Source organism: Pezoporus flaviventris, unplaced genomic scaffold, assembly GCF_033815535.1.
Source record: "Pezoporus flaviventris isolate CSIRO_AGI_PZ_B2104156 unplaced genomic scaffold, CSIRO_AGI_Pfla_v1 ptg000007l, whole genome shotgun sequence".
Classification (NCBI taxonomy): domain Eukaryota; kingdom Metazoa; phylum Chordata; class Aves; order Psittaciformes; family Psittacidae; genus Pezoporus; species Pezoporus flaviventris.
This window is the reverse complement of record NW_026892555.1, coordinates 15,871,339-15,893,096: the sequence shown is the minus strand read 5'-3', so window position 1 is coordinate 15,893,096 and position 21,758 is coordinate 15,871,339. Positions and strand designations below refer to the sequence as shown.

Below are 21,758 nucleotides of genomic sequence, written 5' to 3'. Positions count from 1 at the left end.
AAAAAAAAACAAACAAGTATCTCTTTTCATTGTGACTCTGGAGAAAAAGAATATCATGCAGACTAGACACCTAACTTAAAAAGAGTTAGTAATTTAATCAGTCTGTGATGAGAGATACTTCCAAAAAACAACAGTGACTGCCTAAACCAGGAAGTCAATTAATGTGCAATTTAAATCCTCTGAACTATCCCCTTAGTGTTTAACTTCTGTTACTGATTGTGTAAGAAACCTTATAGCTTTAGTCAACCATTTAAATGATGTAGGGTTCCTCAAAATCAATCTCAAAATTGATTTAAGTTATTAAATATTATTGTTAATGGACTTAGCTTAATGAATGCTTTGCTGCTATGTGTTCCATGAAGTTCTTAATTTAAGTAAGTAAATAAGAATTCTGCCAGTATATTAAAGGAGGAATTCCCATCTCATGCTGAAACATACTGGAGCATCTTTATACCACGATGAGATTCCATAACTATAGAGTAAATAACAAGAGTTTCTAGGAAAACACTTATAACTTGTCCATTGAAACAACCCACTTACTTTCACTCTGTTAGAGGAGATTTATTCACTTTGGGGAAAAAAAAAATTACACGAAAGCCTCTTGATTTCCTCTGGCTTACAAGGAGTCACTGATATATTGAAATGAATAATTTTAAAGTATTGGTGATTTTCTTTTAAGCAGAAAAAGTTACAAGTGTGTCTTTTAAGATTTCTGTAGTTCTTACAACTTTTAACAACTGTTGGAATAAAAATGATGTGTAATAAATTCCACTGTGAGAATTACTAGTGAGATAGAAAAATGTATGAATATATGATCTTTTCATATTCTTGCATCAGGAGGAACAGCCTTAGATGTGACGACAACAAGCAAATTGCAAGTATACTTACTTGAATCCCAGCTCCCTCTGGTACTGTGATCTTCCACACACAATTCAGGTTGTTGTCATAAGGCTCAGGGTAACCAGGAGACAAAATGGTCCCTTTGCGCTTTGTCATAATTCCACCACAGGGCACTGGAAGGAAATGTATAAGACAAGAAAAGAAGTACGAAGCTTCAGAAGTGAGAACACTTACTATAAAAGCTTACACAATGCTCAGCATACCATAGCCAAAAACTTCTTTTAAATTTATGGCACATTAAAAAATTTATATTTGCCTCAGGAAAATGAAATCTTGTACCTCAAAAACCTTCATTTCAAAAAAATGAAAATTATGTCTTCCTCCTAGTTTTCTACCGGGCAGAATCATGCTCATAATTCCCTTACTTATTTGACCTTTAACAAAGTTAAAGCCAGTCTGTTACTTTTAGGGGTTAAGAATGAAGTTTGAACAATTATGTATTGTATTAGTATTAAAGATCAAAACATGTTGTAAAAAATGGTATGTTCTTTCTTAATATTGCTGCTATGATGTTTTCTAAATAATTAATAGCATCAGTCTCAACTGCTTGACTCACTGTGTGTGGGAATTAACCCATTACAAACTATGGATCTATCACATTAGTTAGCAAATTGGTATGTGTTTGCAAGACTGCACTCACCGTATCCATGCCCATAGATTAATAGGATCATAGAATAGTTAGGGTTGGAAAGGACCTTAACACCTAGTTACAACCCCCCTGCCATGGGCAGGAACGCCTCACCCTAAACCATGTCACCCAAGACTCTGTCCAACCTGGCCTTGGACGCTGCCAGGGATAGAGCGTTTACCACTTCTCTGGGCAACCTGTTCCAGTGTCTCACCACCCTCACAGTAAAAAACTTCTTCCTTGTATCTAACCTGAACTTCCCCTGTTTAAGTTTAAACATATTACTCCTATCGCTACAGTCCCTGATGGGAAGTCCATCTCCGGCATCCTTGTAGGCCCCCTTCAGATACTGGGAAGTGTCTATGAGGTCTCTAAGCAACCTTCTCTTCTCTAGGCTGAACAGCCCTGACTTTCTTAGCCTGTCTTCATACAGGAGGTGCTCCAGCCTGCTATTAAAAGTATTATGTGTGAAGCAGGACAGAGGCAGTCAGTATCACCAAGTTTATCTTCTGAATATTCAACTTGAATGTATCTTGCCTAGATCATTCTAACAGGGACAAAGAATATTACAGCTTAATCTAGATAAAGATATTCTGTATTTAAGAAGTTGAAGGAAAAGATTAATGAGATGGTTTATCAAAACTATTAGAAGCTAATGTGTCACTTCTATGCAGTGCTACTAAGTTCTGAATGGATTTCATTAGATATAAATATGAAGATTTAGAAAGTAGGTAGGAGAATGCAACTTATCTTAATACAGAATACTGTAGCTACATTTTGTGTGGTATATAAGTAATAGAATCTGTTGGGAACTACATGGCTAAACTAAAGGTCAGTGTCACTTAAAATGTTTCAATAATTACTCATAAAAGGATGAACAGACAGAACAATTGATGTCTACTATTTGTAAGGAAATACTCAAGCATTCACTAGAGTTAAGATAATTTAATACGGTCATGTCTGCGACTTCAATTATTAAACTGATTTAGTTCAATGCAAACTTTACCTCATATATATTTTTATCACCTTTACTGGCACAGTAATTTTAACCTGTAACCCTTTCTCAGTTCAGCTTGCCTAGAGACAAATAGCTTTGTCTTCCACAAGCTGAATTGTATACTAAAATATCAATAATATATTGTGATCAATGATCAAAATAATTATTTCAACACTATGTCGAGTTGTCATATCTGAAAAAAAAGGAATACATTTAAAGAGGGTAAATAGTACAAAATCTGTAATCACTGAGAATAAATTAAGTATATACTTCATTTTCTTGTTGATATATAAATTGTGGTTCTGTGTCTATGCCTGAAACAGTCTAAATAAACATTATTTGTGTACAATAGCTGGTTAATCATATTTTATTAATATTGCCCCAGTGTACTTACTCTTGCTCTCTAGCAAGAGCTTAGTATTTTTGAGAAAAATCTTGTATTTTATTGAAAACTATTCAGACTCTACCATGCTTATTAGCACAAAAGATACAAAATCAATCTGACGAAAAAAATGTTCTCTGTTTCCCTTTCCTCCCACTCATGTAAACCTCTTCTTATGTACTTAATGCTCATAATGTCTTTTTGTAATGGTTAGGATAATTTTTATAAAAAAACCTGTTCTCTATCAGGAAAAGTAAAGTAACTTTAACTCATACATGACTGGGAATGGAGTTCTTCAGATGTCTTGATCTTCAAAATGAACAGTTTTTAATATATTCAGTTTGCATAAAATTAATGTATAAAGCAGTCAGTACTGCAACAAATGTTACAGGTGGAAAAATTTGGTGGCATTGCAAGAACATTTATGCAAATGATAACCAATTTTAATTCATTTATAAACAACTGAGGTTTTCCCATATTAAAAAAAAACAAGCCAAACTCTAGTAAAACTTAATATGCAAATGTGCCATATCTGCCCTTGACAAAAACCTATGGAAAAATGTACCATTCGAATTTTATCTCTTTACTGCACAGCTTTTCAGCACAATCATCAGATTTCCAGTTGGTGCAAATCAGCTTTAGAAATGTCAATGGATGCACATTAATTTGAAATTTTAATTCTGATAATTTAATCTTTTATGACTCGAAGCAAAGTGTATTTTCTGATATGAAATAGTACTGGTTTTTTTTCTGACAAACAATGAAATTTTAGTGCAACTACTTCTAAATCTTTAAAATAGTAGTGGTCTTTATGATAGCCTGCAATATCTCATTAGAGATCTGCAAGTTGAGAGCATCTTAGTCTTGCAAGCAGTCAGGGAACAAACTCATATTTTTGAGTCTTGATTAAGGGACAGACAGGCACTGTCACTGATGTTAGTAACAGAAACTAGCATGTAATTTATAGCAGCAGAGTTTGTTCATTAAACTTGTGAAATGTCACAGCAAGGTTACAATAGAAAGGGGAATAAAAACCTTGAATGAAGAAGAAAGTGAATAAAAGTAAGCAAGAATAAAATATTGTACAGATAACACAGAAGGAACACTCTCAGCTGGAGAGAATGGTCTGCACTTTAGGTGGTAATTAGTTCTATTAAAGAGCCTTAACAACTCACCAATACATGTAGGGAGTGAATCATTCCACTGTGCCAATGCATTTGGTACTGTATCACATCTAATTGCTGTTGACCCGTGGAGGATATAGCCTGGATTGCACTCAAAAAGAACCAATGACCCAACTGCAAATTCATTTCCAATCCTTTTTCCAAACCTTGGTTCAGGCACAGAGCTGCACTGTGTTGCACTTGTTCTTGGAACAGCTGCAAACATACAAAGAACTGTGGGTTCCTCATTTTAGATTTGGTGGACAAATATAGATTTTGAACCACAAATATTCAAAATGACTGGAAGAAACACTGGTTATTTGCCAGTTAAAGAGTATTTTCACAATCCCCAAATTAATTTTTGTTATATGGATCGCATACTTCTTTATGTCAGAGCTTTTATTTAGAAGTGTGTAACACTGATATTCTTGCCAAGACTAAAAACAATGCATAAAATCCACACTGAAACCTTTCTAAAATGGCTCTGAAATACAACTATGAAATATTCAGCTAATACATGTTTTAAAAGTAATGTTTTCTGTGTCAGATAAATATTTATATCTATTTCTGTGGACTTCTAAATGCGTATTCTGATTGTCAGCTCATGATTTAAATTTAAGGAAATAATGAATTGCAGTTGCAAGTACTGATGTATAAGGCAAATAATGTAAACCAAGAAAAAGCATCTTAATAATAGTAAGATCACTGATTCACTCACAGCTAATAACAGTTATTCATATTAAAATTGAGAGATAAAACAGTTCAAGGAACCAGATGGATCTAGCATTCATTAGTCAATTAGATCAGCAAACAGAAACAGCTGCTTCATATAACTGTCTTCTTAAATTTGAAACCACTCTTATGCTTCTTAAATATTTGATTTAAAATTTAAAATACAGATATAAAGAATGGTCCTAAACACTTTTCAAAACATTCAGAAATAGTGACAGCTATGATATGGATAACAGGCTATTATTTTCCTTCATATTCTCAGTCTATTACTCTCTGATGATTTAAAATTTGTGATCGACACAATAAATGTACACATTTTTCCAGATTGTCTCACCTTGATAAACAAAATGAAATCCTTTAGCTGTTACCGGTCCAACTGAAGTAAATCTAATTGTGATCTGGTTACCTGAGCTCAATGGAAGGGATTCACCTACTCAAACAAAGCAAATACAAAGCTATCATAACCATTTTTTACTAAAGGAGCATTCAACATGTTTGCACATAGAAATAATCCTCCTAAACCCATGTTCTGCTTCAGTACACTTTGCAAGATACATGCAATTTCAGTATTTTATACTGGCTGTATTACTTTGTTCTAGAAAAGGGGGACAAAACCCATCTCAGGTATTAGGAATATTTGTTGTTTGTTTCCTTTACCAAAACAAAAAAAAAAACCCTCTTTCAATTGAGTCACACATAACCTATATGTTTTTACCTTGCTACAAACATATACTGCTTTAAAATATATAAGAACCATTTCAGATTGCTCACTATATAAAAATCATAAAGGCACAGAGTAAGAAGCCCAAAACACTCACTATAATAAGTACTAGAAGGAAAAAAAAAATCTAAAAATATAGATTCAATTTTACTTCATTTTATTCATTAATGCAATGAGGGTTGAGTGTTTAGGCTTTTAGTTAAAAATTCTGATTTAATGTTTTTTGCCTGAATTGAATCTAATAGATTGGGGTTCTTTTCCTGACCTCACTATCATTCTAGGTTTATAAAAATAAATAACATTTTAATAAGAGTTCTATTAAAGGATACCTGAATGAGATCCTGAGAGAGAGGATAACAAAGATGATTGCAGAGTAGGGCCATCATATACTTCAACTACATCATGGAGTGATGTCTGGAAAAACACAAACTGGCCAAAAACCACTGATGAAGCAGGAACGAGCAAAATCAAGAGACATCAATGTCCAAAGAAAGGGTAACAGAATAAGAAAGGACAAGCAAAACAGGAAAAAAAGACAAAGGGAGAAAGAGAAGAAAATACATTAATATATTGTTTTAAATATAAGTAAATTAAAATTATATATAATGATTATCTGTTCTGTTATTTAAAGTTATTTTTCATACCATTACAGCAGTAAATGAATAATAAATGCAATTATATATATATATATGAAGGAGACAATGAAGTTACACAAACATACATATATTCATTAAAAGATTATAGTAATTAGGGAACAAACCCATTTTTCTGCTGTTGAATATACTTTAAAATTCCCAGTTCACCACCACTCAATTCACAGCTAAATTCTCACCACAATATCTTCCTTTATAGTTCTAGGTGTCTTGCTATATATATATATTGCATTTTATGAATTTTTTCTGTTAAGACTCTGTTATCACAGAATCACAGAATTTTTAGGGTTGGAAGGGATCTCTGGGTATCCTCTAATCCAACATCCCTGCCAAGGCAGGACCACCTAGAGCAGGTTACAAAGGAATGCATTCAGGTAGGTTTTGAATGTCTCCAGAAAGGGAGACTCCAGAACCTACCTGGGCAGCCTGCTCCCATGCTCTGCCACCCTCAATGTAAAGTTCTTCCATACGTTGAGGTGAAACTTCTTGTGCTTTAGTTTATGGCCATTGCTCCTTGTCCTGTCACTGGGCACCACTGGAAAGAGTCTGGCACCTGCTCCTGGCACCCACCTTTGAGATATTTATAGGCATTAATGAGATCCCCTCTCAGTCTCCTCTTCTCTAGATTAAACAGGCCCAGCTCCCACAACCTCTTCTCGTGAAAAGAGATGATCCAGACCCTGATCATCTTTGTGGCCGTCCACTGGACACTCAGAAGTAGCTCCTTGTCTTTCTTGCACTGGGGAGCCCAGAATTGGAAGCACTACTCCTTTACTTACCCTTTACTTACCTTGGAATATTTATTTTTTTCTTAAGGACATTAACATTCAGTGCATCTTTACCTTTGTGAAATAAATAAGCAACCCATCCAAAGTAGCAAACACTTTTCAGAATACATATACTGAATCACAAAAGTGATTTTTTGAAGTCATGTTACTAGGACAACTCAATTGAAGAATGTTATTTTTGCACGGTCTGTGAAACATGTTCCCATCACAGGCGTTTACACTTGCAAAAAAGAAAAAAAATAACTGTTTGGATTAATTCTGGCCCCAGTATCTACAAACATTTACATCCTAATTTTATCACCATTGCTAACAAAGGAGGGGAAAATGGATTACAGACCATAAAGATGAAAAATTAGAAGCAGTTAGATATGTGTAGGTACTAGAACAGCTATAAAGAGTAAGAGAACCAGTTCTAGTTCATTATCCAGGTTAGACATTTGGGGATAAATAGTCTAATGTGTTGCTACTAGATTGTATTTATTCACCATATATTCTATAATATCTTTATCTGGTATATTTTGTTACAAAGGATGAAGCTAGGCACTTACAATTCCTCCAATTCATACATCCTTAAAGCATTGAAAATATTCTATTAAAAATGTAATGTCTTCAAATTGCCCTTTTTTTTTTGACTGACCTAAAGAAAAAAAAAAGCAAGGAAGTTCCACCTGGCTAAGGATCTTGTCATACTCTCTTTTCAAGAAGAAAAGATTTTTATTTTTTTTTAAAGAAAACGTTTTTATATTTATTAAAGTTTCAAACAAAAGTAATTTTAAAATTGTGAGACACTTCTGATTTTTTTGTTTTGTCTTAATTTAGGAGGAACCATGAGATGTCAAATTACATCCCACATTTTTCCTTCAAATTAAACATTGACTTTTTCTTTTACTAGATCTGCTTATTTTTAAAACAATATTTAGCAGCAGTCAAATCTTCTCTTTGGTGTTGCTAAAGATAACTAAAAAATTTAATCCAGATTTTTTTTTTTATCACATTTGCACTTTTCTTAAACTTAATTTTCATACACAATGCATCTGATTTTGCCATTCAGCCAAGTAAAGGTCCTTGGGACTTCCACTGCTATTTCCCGTTTTGAATTAAGTTGCAAACTGTATATGGAAAATTCAGGCAAGTGCTGAAGTGTAACTTAACAATCACATCAAGAGCTGTGTCCTGGGAAATCTAAAAAAATAGAATTAATAAGCTATATTTGTGTTGTAATGGGTTATCATAAAATATTTCCACCGCAATTATACAGTATAGTGAGAAAAATTCAAAGGTCTGCTTCTGCATTTCGTATTTCAAGATTGCTGTTGCCTCCAGTTTTGTCTGAAGCACCTTCTTCTCTAAAAGCATAGCACAAGAAAATGAACAAATATGTGACTTATAATCAGTCATTTTGAAAAGAGAAAGCTCCACAGATCACCTGTGGTAACTTTTTTTTTCACTGTCAGTTGAGTATTTCTTAATAAAACACAGATAAAATCTGAGAAGGTAACCAAAAGTTATCATGTTTGAAATAAAATATGTTATGAAGAGTTTTAAGGTGATTAGCATGCCTGAGGCATGACAAAGCACTGACAAATAGGAGCTGCTAGCAGAAAGCGGTTAATATAAAACAGCAGTATGCTCACTTAAGGGGCTTTGAGTCCACTGCTTTATGACCAATTTAAGTTCAAGTGAATCAAACTGCTACCTCAAGTCAGGAAGAAATATGGTGCAGCCAGTAGTGGAGATAGATAGAATATAGATCTTCTTCCTTCCTCTTTTTGTGCCAAGATACTTATTTTTTATTAAATCATCTGTGAAATACTGTAATGCATCTGATAATCAGCTGAGATTGTCACAAGAAGGTAAATTCTGATTTTTAGAACAGTTCATTATTCCTGTTTTCTGTGGGTTATTGTTGTCTGTGCATTTGGCATGTATTTAGTCTCTTTATTTTTTAGTGTTTGAGAAGAATTTTCTTAATAACAAACCATGGCAAATATAATTTGAAGACTAAAAAATATCTGCTTCAAAATTAACAAAACCTGATAAAATATAAACCTGATCATTCAGTATAATCTATACAATCTGCCCTTGGAAAACTCATTAAAATATTATTAGCCAGTCCAAATAAGGATCAAATCACTTTAGCTAACAAATCTGGGGGTTGATATATAGGTGCACTGCAGACGAGATATCAAAATAAGGCTAGTGATGGGTTTATGTGCAAACCACTAGAAGAGGCACTCTTACTGACATGAGTAAGGGTAGAGAATTGCTTACCTGCAGCACATAATTATTAACAAGAGTGACCGAGCAAATGGAACTATATAATTGAAATAATAATACAAAAAATTGGATATAAAAATTAAGAGAAAACATGAAAACTTAAAAGATGCGAAAGCTGTTATATTAATTATAGTATATACTATCTACAATAATAACACTAATATGATGTACCTGCTATGTAATACGGAACCCTGAAAGAAACATCACTCCATAACACCTTCTTTTCTGTAAATAGGTATGTTTCAATTTGACAAAAGTGAAATTCAAGCATCTATTATTATTATTTGTTTAAATAGGTAACAATGGCTTATTTACCCCCTGGACAGCAGCTTACCATTTTGACAGCTTTTAAAGCTCTTAGGATTGATTGCATACCTAAAACATTGAATTTATCTCATTTTGTCTAAGCTACCTAAAATTTATATAGTTTGTGGGGACTTATTTCTTGAATATTTTCTTGAAAAGGAATGAATCATGCTCTGGAAGGACCTATCTTTATTGATTAACTGGAGTGAAACCTAGACAACTATTGTAAACTAGATATTCACCTTTTAGATGGCTGAAGAAAACTGAGATGAGCTTCATCCATAATATTTTGATCTTACAGACACAATTTTTTCTTCTTTTTTGCCTTACAAAGCAATCTTTTAAAAACTTCAGTACACACTGAAGACCTTAAATAATATTCTACTAAATAAAAAAATAAATGTGTTAAATAAATGTGGTTTTACCTGTGCACAAGCTGAAATAACATGTCGTGTATAGCAATAGAAAAGGCTTCCTCCAGAGTATACTGTTTTGTTCTTAAGAAGGAAATAAGGACATATGTTGTGAAAAAAAAGAAAGGGCAGAGACCTAGAAGAACATAGGTTGCTTTTTCATCCAATATAAAAATCAAACTATTCAATTATACACTGACAGAGAATTTGTTTTTAATGTCACTTATAGTACCATATTTTCTCTTGTATACTTTTGAAAATGAAAGACTACTGCAAAATATACTTTAAAGTACCTAAAAATCAATGACACATTCAAATACCAGTAAATTAAACTAGGTTTTCCTTCAATTAATGAGATTCAACAACTATAATGAACAGGTGTTCAATACAATGTAAGTATCCATAAGACAAGAAGTGTTAAATTATGACAAGCTATTGGTGTTACAAGTTTGTAGGGCACTAACTGGCTAGAAGCACCCTTGCTTCTAACCAGGGAACTTCACAAATGGTTCACCAATGCCTGCTTACTTGTGTCTTATTGTGCTGCTAATGTATGTTCTTATCACATACGGATCACATTTAGCTGCCGCTTTAAAGACAACTTGGATATAAGTTTATTCAATCTTGTAGCATACAATCTGTAAAACAGTAACTGTTAGTGAAAACACAGTTCACAAATACTAACTTTTTTTGTGTTCTGCTCAGTATGGAGAACAATGACTAAACTTCCAGACAAAAAACTGATTGTCTGCTGAATAAGAAATCAGAAAAAAATCAGACATCACAGATTGGTCTGTTCAGTGTCAACATGCATGTTCTTTCATTTAGTACCTATAAAGGGTACAAGAAGAACACTTAGAAAAACAGACAGAATAATAATAAGGATAAATGGGGGGGGGGGGAAATTTGTGAAAGCTAGAGAAAAGTACAGAAGAAAAACAGATGTACATATGAAAAATAAATTATAAACCAGAATACAAGTATATACAGTGAATGGAAAAAAAAACCCAAACTATTACATATATGATGAAGATGCTTTCTAAAACCTGTGGCATGCTGTCAAGCTTTTGAATCCTTCATGGCTTTTCTTTTTTTCCAGTTAGATCATGACACCACATTTAAAAGGAAAAAGGACTCCTGTGGCATTTGCTTTAGACTTACTATTTTTTTTCCTTATTTTTTGGAAGGTCAGTCTCAAAGTTTTGAGTGAAAATACAACTCTTCCTTTCAAATACTGCTAATGGTATTTCCAAACCAATGAAAGAAAGTTGAAATAATAATACAACTCTAGTAGAACAGTTTGTCAAAAAATACAGATAGATGGCTCTAAGCAATAACCAAATTATATTTCACAGACTGAGAGTGAAAAGACCCAGAACACTGACTAAAGTAAATAATCTATAATTTATTTAATCTGAAGAAAATTTGCATGGAAAAGCCTACTGATAGGTAATATATTTTTTGATGTGTAAGCCCATCGTTGTTTCAAAATATCCTGCTAAAACACAGGTATCATTACGCATAGGATCAGGTTAATAAATGGTTAGAAGGGTGGTGCCACAGTCAGGGGTTTGGGTATCTAGAACATGGGACTCAATTTAGGAGGCCAGGTCTACTGGGGGCTGGTGAAGCTGGGTGCGCGTGGTTTTGGTAGGAGACTTGCCAGACTGGTCAAGGAGGCTTTAAACTAGATGCGTTGGGGAAAGGGGGCATCATTCCATCCCAATACACCCAGTCAGTTGCCAACACTTATAATAAATGCTTGGAGCAATGTAGAGATATTCCAGCCACTCCAGCCAATGAGCCGGCTTCATTTGGAGCTCAGCTCAGATGCCTCTCTACAAATGCCCATAGCATGGGGAACAGACAAGAGGAATTAGAGATGTGTGCACATCTATGGGGGTATGATATAATAGGCATCACAGAAACATGGGGGGATGGCTCCTATGACTGGAGTGTTGGAACCGAAGGTTACAGGCTAAGGACACTTGTGTTGGGCAGCCCCTTGTTTTCTGTCCTGATATTATGATTCTTATGGTACAGGTGTATGGCTTCATAACTGATAGCTATTTGTAGTGGAAAGTCTTGATTTAAATACTTTAAGTGATGAAACTGCAGAATATATTTAGGCAAATTATTCCACTGTCCAGTAATTTTATTGTTTGGGTTTTTTTTGCCCTCTGTGTATTTCTGATTTATTTAGGTCTAAGTGCTAATCAGTATGTACCTGACTAAGTCTGCAGACTTCATGATTTTATTATGAATACTGATACACTCAGACTTCAGTTGTGATAATACAGTGACTTTTAATGTAGGTAAGGATAAGCATATTTTTTAAGATTTTTTTTTAAGGTATCAAGTTTTGAAATCTGAAATTATTTCAATTCTATTATACATAGAATACGGTATTATTTTCTCTAATCAGAAAGGGGTATGGACTCAACCAAAAAGAACAGCATCAAAGATGTTTATACTCCACATAACCATTTTATATGCACATTACAATCAAATATGTTGCAGATAGCATAACATCATTCCATATTTGACTACACTATTGACAGGCTTAATCTTCTCAATGGTATTAAAAAATCCAGAAGACTTTGATCTTAATAACTGGTAATTTACAAACATTAAAAATAGATACCTGATTGAATACATTAACATTTATTACATAGAATACATAAAATCACACTTTGATCTTTTTTCTTAACCAGACATTGGACATTACCTAAACTGTTACTAGCAATGAACCTAACTATGCCATTTAATTAGTGTCTTTAAAAAAAAAAAATCTATTATAATGATTATACTTGCAAACAGTAAAAGATTGTTGTATATTATACAACATATATAGCTGATATATGATCTATGTATATCAGAAACAAATAGTGTTGTATGTGTTTCTTATACTATTTTATTTTAAGGAGCTATGAGAATTCATGATAACATGGTTGAAGAAAATTGTGGTAGACCGTTCCTTTGCCTCCTTTAACAAGAAAAGGTCTTATTTGTTTCCAGTGAGATACATTCTGAGCGAACAGAGCAAACTTGGATTATAGTTATACCAAGTAAAAACCTGAACACTTTGAATAGGATCCAGGAAACATGAGTCTAGCAGTTATGAGGCCTTATTTTGAAAAATAAAGAGAGAATTTGATTTAATAAGATTAGTCTAGAATAATCCCTCATTTTTAATTATGAAGTTTGCTTTCGTTTGGTTTGGTTAAGTTTGGCTTTTTAATTCAATAATATTTGGAGGAACAGTGTTCACAAAATAGCTAAAAAATAAATTATGAACATGATTTATTGTTAAATTAAACATGAGAAAAATTTATTTCCCTCTCATTCAGTTTCATTTCTAATTAGATGGATGAAACTATACAAAAACATTATTCATAACTGCAGAAACCAAGAAAAAGAGAAATACTAATTATTGGAAAGAGGTTATATAATAAAATTACATTATCTTCTTTTGTGTATTAAGGACAGATAAAAAAAAATCTGTGAAAAATCAGTGAAAGCTTTTCTAAATAAGGTATGGAATTTGAATATATCATTTTTCCCCAAAAGGTCATTCTCTGAAGCATTTATATTCATATGATTATAACCCATATTGTGATCATCCAACCTTAATTCCCAACAGTCTAATTACATGCCTAGTCAACAGAAAAAAAAACACAACCAGAAAAAACAAAATATAGAAAGATAGATTAAGACAGCTTTAAAGGAGTATTCTTAATAGGAATTTTCCTAGTTATTATTATAATTCATAAGAAAATATTGCTAACAAGAAATTCTCACTAAGGCTTACTGAATATGGTATTTGTAGTTTTAGATACTTAGTATCTCTAAATTAGAGTTCTATTAGTATTAGGTAACTGAGCCTAAAATTCTTAAATTGAAGAAGTTGTTTGTCTTTTTACAGTGGTTTTAGAAACACTTATTGCCAATTTGTTTTTAATTTCTCAGTAAAATTTTTAAGGTTGGATGGGAGGAATTTTCATGTAAGTACTCAGCCAGAGAGAAATCTTTCGCTATACGGGCCTGCCGTAACATGGTATTTATTTAATTTAGTCATTCATCTTTGTAAATTCAATTTATCTGAAGTACTAGAGACATATACTGACCTTTGGGTTCAGTTTAAGCTAAAATATCTATTCGTATCTATTTTCTAGTCCTGCTTCATTGCTTTCCTATAAAATTGCGTATTTGCTTTTAGAAAATGCATCTGAATCACACTTTCAAAGCATCTGACTGTCTAAGCAAGTTTTATAGAAAGAAAGAGATGGTAAAACATGATTTTTCTGTTGCTTATTTTTATGTCTCTGATCTGAAGAAGAAATAAAACAATTTTTTTTTTGTAAATTTACAATTAAGTAAAAAATCTTATTAAGATGCCAGGTTTAATTCAAGCCATGTTACTAAGCAACAAGGCTTCTAGATTTAATGGAAAAGGCACTATGAAAAAGCGGCATGGTTCTTCAATCACCTCTCAGCTAATTTAGAGCTACTAATTAAAAGTACAACAGCTTTTGAATATAATAATTATCTTTTATTATCCTACCAGTACATGTTATTGTTTAGGTAAGGTGATTCATCAGTTCATTCATCTGAAACAAATTATCACTTCACCTGAATCATGTGGATGAAATTAATACTTGAATAATTATTTTTTCTTTTCATTAGTAGGCAAAACCAAAACATCTCCCTAAAAAAAAAAAGAACCAAAAAAAAAAAAACCAACCAAAAAACCCAAACCAATTAGGAAACACTGAAAAAATCCTTCACATCTATTATCAAAAAGTATATAAATAAAACCTGTGAAAGAAAAGAATAGAAATATTCCAGCCATTCAATAGCTGTATACAGGAGACACATCAATATGGTCCGCAAAGTAGATGCAACCATTTATCAGTTTCCAGTCTGGCAACAGATGTTTTGCCAGTCTGCCTGAGTCCATAACTGAAATGTGAAATGAAAACTTAGGGAATGTTTCAAAGTGAAATGTTTCAAGAGCTAAATGGAAAACTTTTATTTGTGGAGAAAGTAAACCCTGTGTAAGATTTTATTTTGTTCTTAGCAGGGCATCAGCACAGAAGTGGTAGAGAATGCATCCTAAATACAATGAGAATGTTATTATTGAGTTTTCTGTTTTCTCAAAATTACTGTATTTTCATTATTTTAATTTATAAATATTACAATGATTAATAGTAATATCATAAAGTAGTAGAAATTCATTACTCTCTAATTCATTTTAATTGCTCTGCATTTATTGACATGATATGAGTGAAACTGGTTTATAATCCTGAGTAGTGGAAATTGTCTTCATCTGCAGTCAAAATATTAGAATACTTTATCGTTCATAGAATCACAGAATGGTTGAGGTTGGAAGTGACCACCAGGGGTCACCTAGTCCAAGCTCCCTGCTTAAAGAGGGTCACATAGGGCTCATTACTTATGAGTCCACAACCTCTCCAACGCTCAGTCACCCCCACAGTAAAGAACATCTTTCTTATGTGCAGATGCAACTTCCTGTGTTTTAGTAGTTCATGCCTGTTGCTTCTCATCCTATCACATGGCAATTCCAAGAAGAGTATGGCCCTAACGTTTTGACACTCTCCCTTCATATACTTACATACGTTTCTCAGATCTCCCCCTTGAGCCTTCTTTTCTCCAGGTTAAACAGGCCTATCCCCTCAGCCTTTTGTCAAACGAGAAATGCTCCAGACTCTTAATCATTCCAGTAGCCCTTTTCTGGATTTGCTCCAGGAGCTCCATATCTCTCTTGTACTGGAGAGCCCAGAACTGGACACAGTACTCCAGGTGAGGATTTCTCACCAGGGCTGAGTAGAGAAGAAAGATTACCTCCCTAACCTGCTGGCAATGCTCTTCCCAGGATACCTTATTGGCCACAAGGGCACATTGGTGGCTCATTGACAACTTGTCCACCAGGACTCTTGGGTCCTTCTCCATTGAGCTACATTCCAGCAGGTCAGCTCCCAGCCTGTACTATAGCATGGAGTTATTCCTTCCCAGGTGCAGGACTGTGCACTTGCCTTGCATTTCAGATGCTCCTCCCTACCCATCTCACCTGCCTGTCTAGATTCTCCTTAATGACAGCACAGCACTATGGGCTATCAGCCATTCCTCCCAGATTTGTATCAGCAAACTTGCTTTCATAGATGTGTACTAGATCCACCATTAAATGTTGGGGGATGCTGCTACTTACAGGTGTCCAATTGATTGCAACCTTCTGAGAAATGCCATTCAGCGAGTTCTAAATCCACCTCACCATCCACTCATCCAGCCCGTGCTTTGCAAGCTTGCCTATGAAGATATCATGGGAGACAGCCTCAAAAGCCTTGCTGAAATCCAGGCAGACAACATCCATTACTCTACCCTTATTTATGCAGTCAGTTGTCCCAACACAGAAGGCAAACAGGATTTCCATTTGGTGAATCCATACTGACTTCTCCTGATCACATTATTTTCCACATGCTAGAGATGGCCTCCAGAGTGAAGTGTTTCACCATCTTTCCAGGGATTGAGGTGAGGCTGACTGCCTGTAGTTCCCAGGATCCTCCTTCTTGCACTTTTTGGAGACTGGACTGACATTTCTTCTAGGCACCTCTCCTGGTTGCCACCACCTTTCAAAGATGATCAAGAGTGGTCTAGCCGTGATGTCCACCAGCAACCTCAGCACTCATGGGTGCATCCCATCAGGGCCCATAGACTTGTGGGTGTCAACTTTGTCTAAATGATCTCTAACCAAATCCTCTTCAACTGAGGGAAATGATTCCTCTCTCCAGACCTCATCCCTGGTCTCCTGGGTCAGGAATGAATGAGGGGTGGCCTTGGAATTGAAGACTGAAGAAAAGGCAGCATTCAGTGTTTCTGTGTCCTCCATTGCTAGGGTCCCTGCTCCATCCATAGCAGGCCCACAGTTTCCCAAGTTTTCTTCTATTATGTATTTGAAGAAGCCCTTCTTGTCCTTAGCCAAATAGAATTCTAAATGGGCTGTGGCTTTCCTCATCACATTTCTGCATACTCTGACAACATCCCTTCAGCTTAGGATTTTACTACGCATTTCAGTACATATACCAATTACTTGAATTTGCAATACTCAAAGCTTCAATCAAGAACAAAACTACGTAACTTACATTTTTGAAGTACTTCCTAGTGCACTTCCTATTTCAGTTCAGAGCCTGATCTTCTAAACTACCATCAAAATCAGGAGATGCTAAAATTTAGACACCTTCTTCACCCATGAGATAAAAAGAAAATTTATTCTCCTTGCATGGAACATAAAAATGTTAAATATTAGCATGAGCTGAGACTTTGTAGATCTGGTTTTAGAAAGTATGACAGGAAATGAAACCACTGGAGAAATGAGACTGAAAAATCTCAGTGATATTATGACAATACGTTAGGTTGCAACTACACCAAAATTTTCAGTCATACACGGTCTCCCCTCTCCACTTCCATCCCCCCAAAAAAAAGCTCACAGAGGGAATATTTTGAGCTTCAGAAAGTCCAAAAGGAACCATCCAAACCATCCAAGAGCCTTAGTGATGTATATGTGCAGCATATTTATGATGTAATGACAGATAATAGGGAAAAATTTAAGCACAGCAATTAAAATTACAAGAAAATTGAAATATCATGTTAAAGTATAGATTGGGACTCCTTTGAAACACTAAAAACATTTCTATTTTAGCAATAACTAAATTAATAAATAAGCCCAAACCCAAAATGTAAGTACCTGTACAGTTCAGCACTAAAAATCACAGATGAACCTTGTGAAATAGTTACCCTAATATGGAAACTGCATGTATGGCACCAGACATATCAAACGTTTGGTGCAAGTATTCTGTTTCCCTGCATACCTGAGACTTATGTGGAATCCTGACACCTATACATACCATTTCCACCTTAGGGAAACTCTTTAACTAGATTTTTTCTTTTTAGATAACTGTAAATAATAATTGCATGCAAACAGCAAACAGGTAAATAAACCAACCTTTCTTTAGTAAAATAGAGGGCTCAGAGATATTTTTCTAACAGTGCAGAATAATCATCCATTTTGCAGTCACAACTGCAATTGGAAGAAATACAAAGCAAAGTGAGGACTGCAAACACCTTTTTCTTTGTTTTCTAAACATAGTCAATTACAGGGAAATCTTTAAAAGTAATCCTGAATCTTTGAAGATTGTATCTGCATACAGAGTGGTGAACACATATCTGAGTCAATACAGGTGAGCTTACTTGAGAGAGGAATGGTTTATATCCAAAGGAATATAATGAAGAGGAAAGGTGAGAAATATGGACTGTAACTACATGAGCAGGGCCTAATATTGAAATGCTTTATAAATGGAAGACTTTTTCTGTAGAAGGATTTTTGCAGTTCCTTGATCCTAGACTGATCCTAATGAACTCCTTCCCTGAAATAAAGCAGAATACCTCAAGACAGAAACTCGGTACCCTAACAGACAAACTGTATGTTATTCTAAATAGAAGCACTGTTAGTCTTCCCAGTTGTCTGGGATTTTATGTGCCATCTAAGCAAAATTAATGCTTCCAGAAGAATCAGAAGCTGTAACAGCTCTTTTTTCTATCAGGAAAGATTTATTTTATTTACAAAATATGTTGAATAGCTTGATCTTTAAAAGTCACCTGATGGTGACTTTAGTATTGGCTTCTGCTCACCTGGCAAGCATGTTAAGCACTGAACCAGTGAAGGAAATACTCCCCAGCTGTGAGTTTATATATATATAAAGCCCTTCAGTACTTCCTCTCATAAACCTGGGAGATTCATAGGTAAGTGGAAAGTGATGTGAAATGACCTTCTGGTACTTCTTTAAATTATATAGGCAGCATCTTAATGACACACACTTGGCCTTGAATTAGAAAAGCAAAACCAGAAGTATAAGTTATACACCTAATGCTTACTCCTTTTCTCCCAAATGGCTGCAATCTCCAGTTATTTTATGGAGGGCAAGTAGTAACATAATTCGTGTGTACTTCATGACAAAAAAGGTAATCACCAGCTACGAGGTATCTTCAATATAAAATACATTATTACTAGCATATTAACATGTGAATTAAAGAGTATTACTGCTCTGGTTTCAAACAATAATATAAAATGAAAAAGTCACAACCTTGTTAAAACTTGCAAAATATTCTCAAATTTTTACATCAATGGTAATATAATTTCCTAGTTTGAACATGTAACTTAGATTCTTTATTCTAATTCATTTTATACCAAACTCTGAAAATATTTATATTTTAGGCAGCACCTTAATGTACATTTATTATTTATGCTGGGGAAAAATCCCTAACTTCATACTTGCCAAAAAAAAAACCCAAACCACAACAAAAAATATTTCCAGCATGTAACTATTTCTGCTTTTCACTTTCTCTTTCCAGACGGCAATATAAATCCATTATGTATTCATTGTGTAGACAGGCTATAGGCCATAGCTTCCTTTTCCTGTAAAATATTGAAAGTAATGAAGTCCAGCACCTGAAATTCTTCTTGAGTATGTGATCTAACATTTAGACAAGCAGGAATGCTATTTGCTAATACATGCTTAATAATAAGACATAGATTTTGTTTGCCTCCAGTGTTATATATAAAAGATTTGAGGATGAGGAATCATTAAATAAAGCTTGAATTTGAATCATCCAAGCTCAAGCCCCTAAATGGCTGCTAACTGAAATGTATCTGAAATTGATAGCCTTACCATATACTCACAAGATAAGATCATGAAGTTACGTGTGCTCAGTGTGACTACTGGATGGATGTAGATTAAACTAGCATCAGTGTTCTCTGATTCATTTAAACCAATAGTAGCTGCCAAAACAAATATGACAAAACATAGCATTAAAAAAAAAAAAAAAAAAAAAAAAAAAAAAGAAGAATACTCTGTCAATTGTATATGGGGATTGACAATTAATCGCTGTGATATGTTGTGGTTTAAACCCAGTCAGACAGCTTGTTCACTCACTTCCCCCCCTTCTTGCCCTCCCCTTACTCCCAGAGGGACAGAGAGGAGAACTGAAAAGAATGCAACTCCCATGGGTTGAAATAAGAACAGTTTTAAGGTATAACAGTAATCACTACTGCTACCACCAATAATAATAATGATAAAGGAAATAACAAGGGAAGAGAATACAACATCTCACCACCAGCCGACTGATAACTTGCGCCCTCCCAGCCCGACCAAGCTCTGACCAATACCTCCTCCAACCCCGCAGTCTACCAGCCTTTCCAGCTAACTCCCAGTTACATCCTGGGCATGACATGCTGTGGTACGGAATACCTCTTTGGCTAGCTTGGGTCAGGTGTCCTTTCTCTGCTTCCTCCCAGCTTCCCCTCCTCCCTGGCAGAGCATGAGGCTCACAAAGTCCTTGGCCAAACCAAAACATCATTGTTATCAGCTCTATTCCCGAGCCGCAAGTCAAAACACTGCACAGCACCAGCTACCATTGAGGAGAAAAATGACTGCTACTGCTGAACCCAGGACATTATCCACCCCTTATTCCATACCATTCACGTCATGCTCAGATCCCACATTTGCAATATACCATCACTCTTATCTTAGTGCATGGACCAGTCCCCATAAAGCTGCTGAATCCATCTGGTCCATGATGTCAGGCTCCATCTCTTGTAACAGTCTTCCAGAGCAGGAGACACTGTGTGCAGTGTTCACACTTGTGAATAATCTGGGCAATAGTGTCCACCCCTTGATCTTGAGTCCATCTCTATGTTGCATCTCTGCTCTGATGGCCTGAAGTGCCATGGGCCCACCAGGCTCAAAATTATTCACCCTTCAGCAGTTTCTGCAGCTTGTTGCTGGGGACTCCACACAGCTGCCTTCCATCTCTGACGCTTCCAAAGCACTGGAGGGACTCAGTGGACTAGATACTTGCCCATACTGTCCACACACCCTGCCACTCATGACTGTCCAGCCTTAGGGAAAACCTCCTGGTCCCCCTATATTGTCATCTAACCCCAGACAAGACCCAAACCTGACTCTGCTTAACTTTTTTGAGATCAGACAAAATGGTCGGGGGTAAACACACTCTGTGTGTGTGCCAACATGCTGATCCCCATCAGAATCAGCAGGCAGGTCCAAGGATACCCAAAGGCCATTGAAAACCTTCAGAACTCTCAAACGATGCTGCTGTACTGGTCACTGGGGCTGGTGTAGATGCTGTGCTTGCCGGCTCTCCTTCTCTTTTCCGGAGTCCAGCTCTTCCTCCTCTGCCTTGCTGGGAAATGCTGTGTGGTCTCCTGCATCCTCTAAATTCTATTACAGCTAACACTACTGTTTATGTAATTTGCAGTGAAGCTTAGTTAGCTGATTGTACAAAATTGCATAAAATGTCTTCCATACACTTTTTAATGCTGAGCTCTCAAAGCTCAGTTTTTAAGAATTTACTAAATATCATTCTACTGTTTTGATCTGCTAGTGCAAGATCCATTGCAAATCTTTCCTTAAAAGAATGGTGTTAAGAGGATAAATGACTGCAGGACAACAGAGCTGAAAGAATACGAAGAGGAAAAAAAAGGGGGTTTGAAATTCCCATCATCTATTGATTTTGCTCACACATCAAAAAAATTCTTCATATTGTTAAAAATAAGTATTTGTATGTACATCCTCAGTATTGCATGATGTTCACTCTGTACTTCAGAAAACTGAGAAAGTATACCAGAAAAACTGAAGCACTATACTCCTAACCAGCTTTCATGATAAACTAAATTGAATGCCATTACATTTCTGGATTGATTCACC

The 21,758-nt window shown here is 35.1% G+C and overlaps 1 protein-coding gene across 3 annotated transcripts in view; it reads right to left on the bottom strand.

Moving 5' to 3' along the window:
• CSMD3 (CUB and Sushi multiple domains 3) overlaps nucleotides 1-21,758 on the bottom strand; it is a 601,317-nt gene that overhangs the window by 114,592 nt on the left and 464,967 nt on the right. For all 3 annotated transcript variants that reach the window (XM_061447844.1, XM_061447845.1, XM_061447846.1), the window contains 4 exons: nucleotides 5,853-5,966; nucleotides 5,137-5,232; nucleotides 4,083-4,286; nucleotides 889-1,013 (listed from right to left, as the gene is read on the bottom strand). In XM_061447844.1, the coding sequence (XP_061303828.1) occupies nucleotides 889-1,013; nucleotides 4,083-4,286; nucleotides 5,137-5,232; nucleotides 5,853-5,966 (539 nt within the window). The remainder of the gene's footprint in view (nucleotides 1-888; nucleotides 1,014-4,082; nucleotides 4,287-5,136; nucleotides 5,233-5,852; nucleotides 5,967-21,758) is intronic.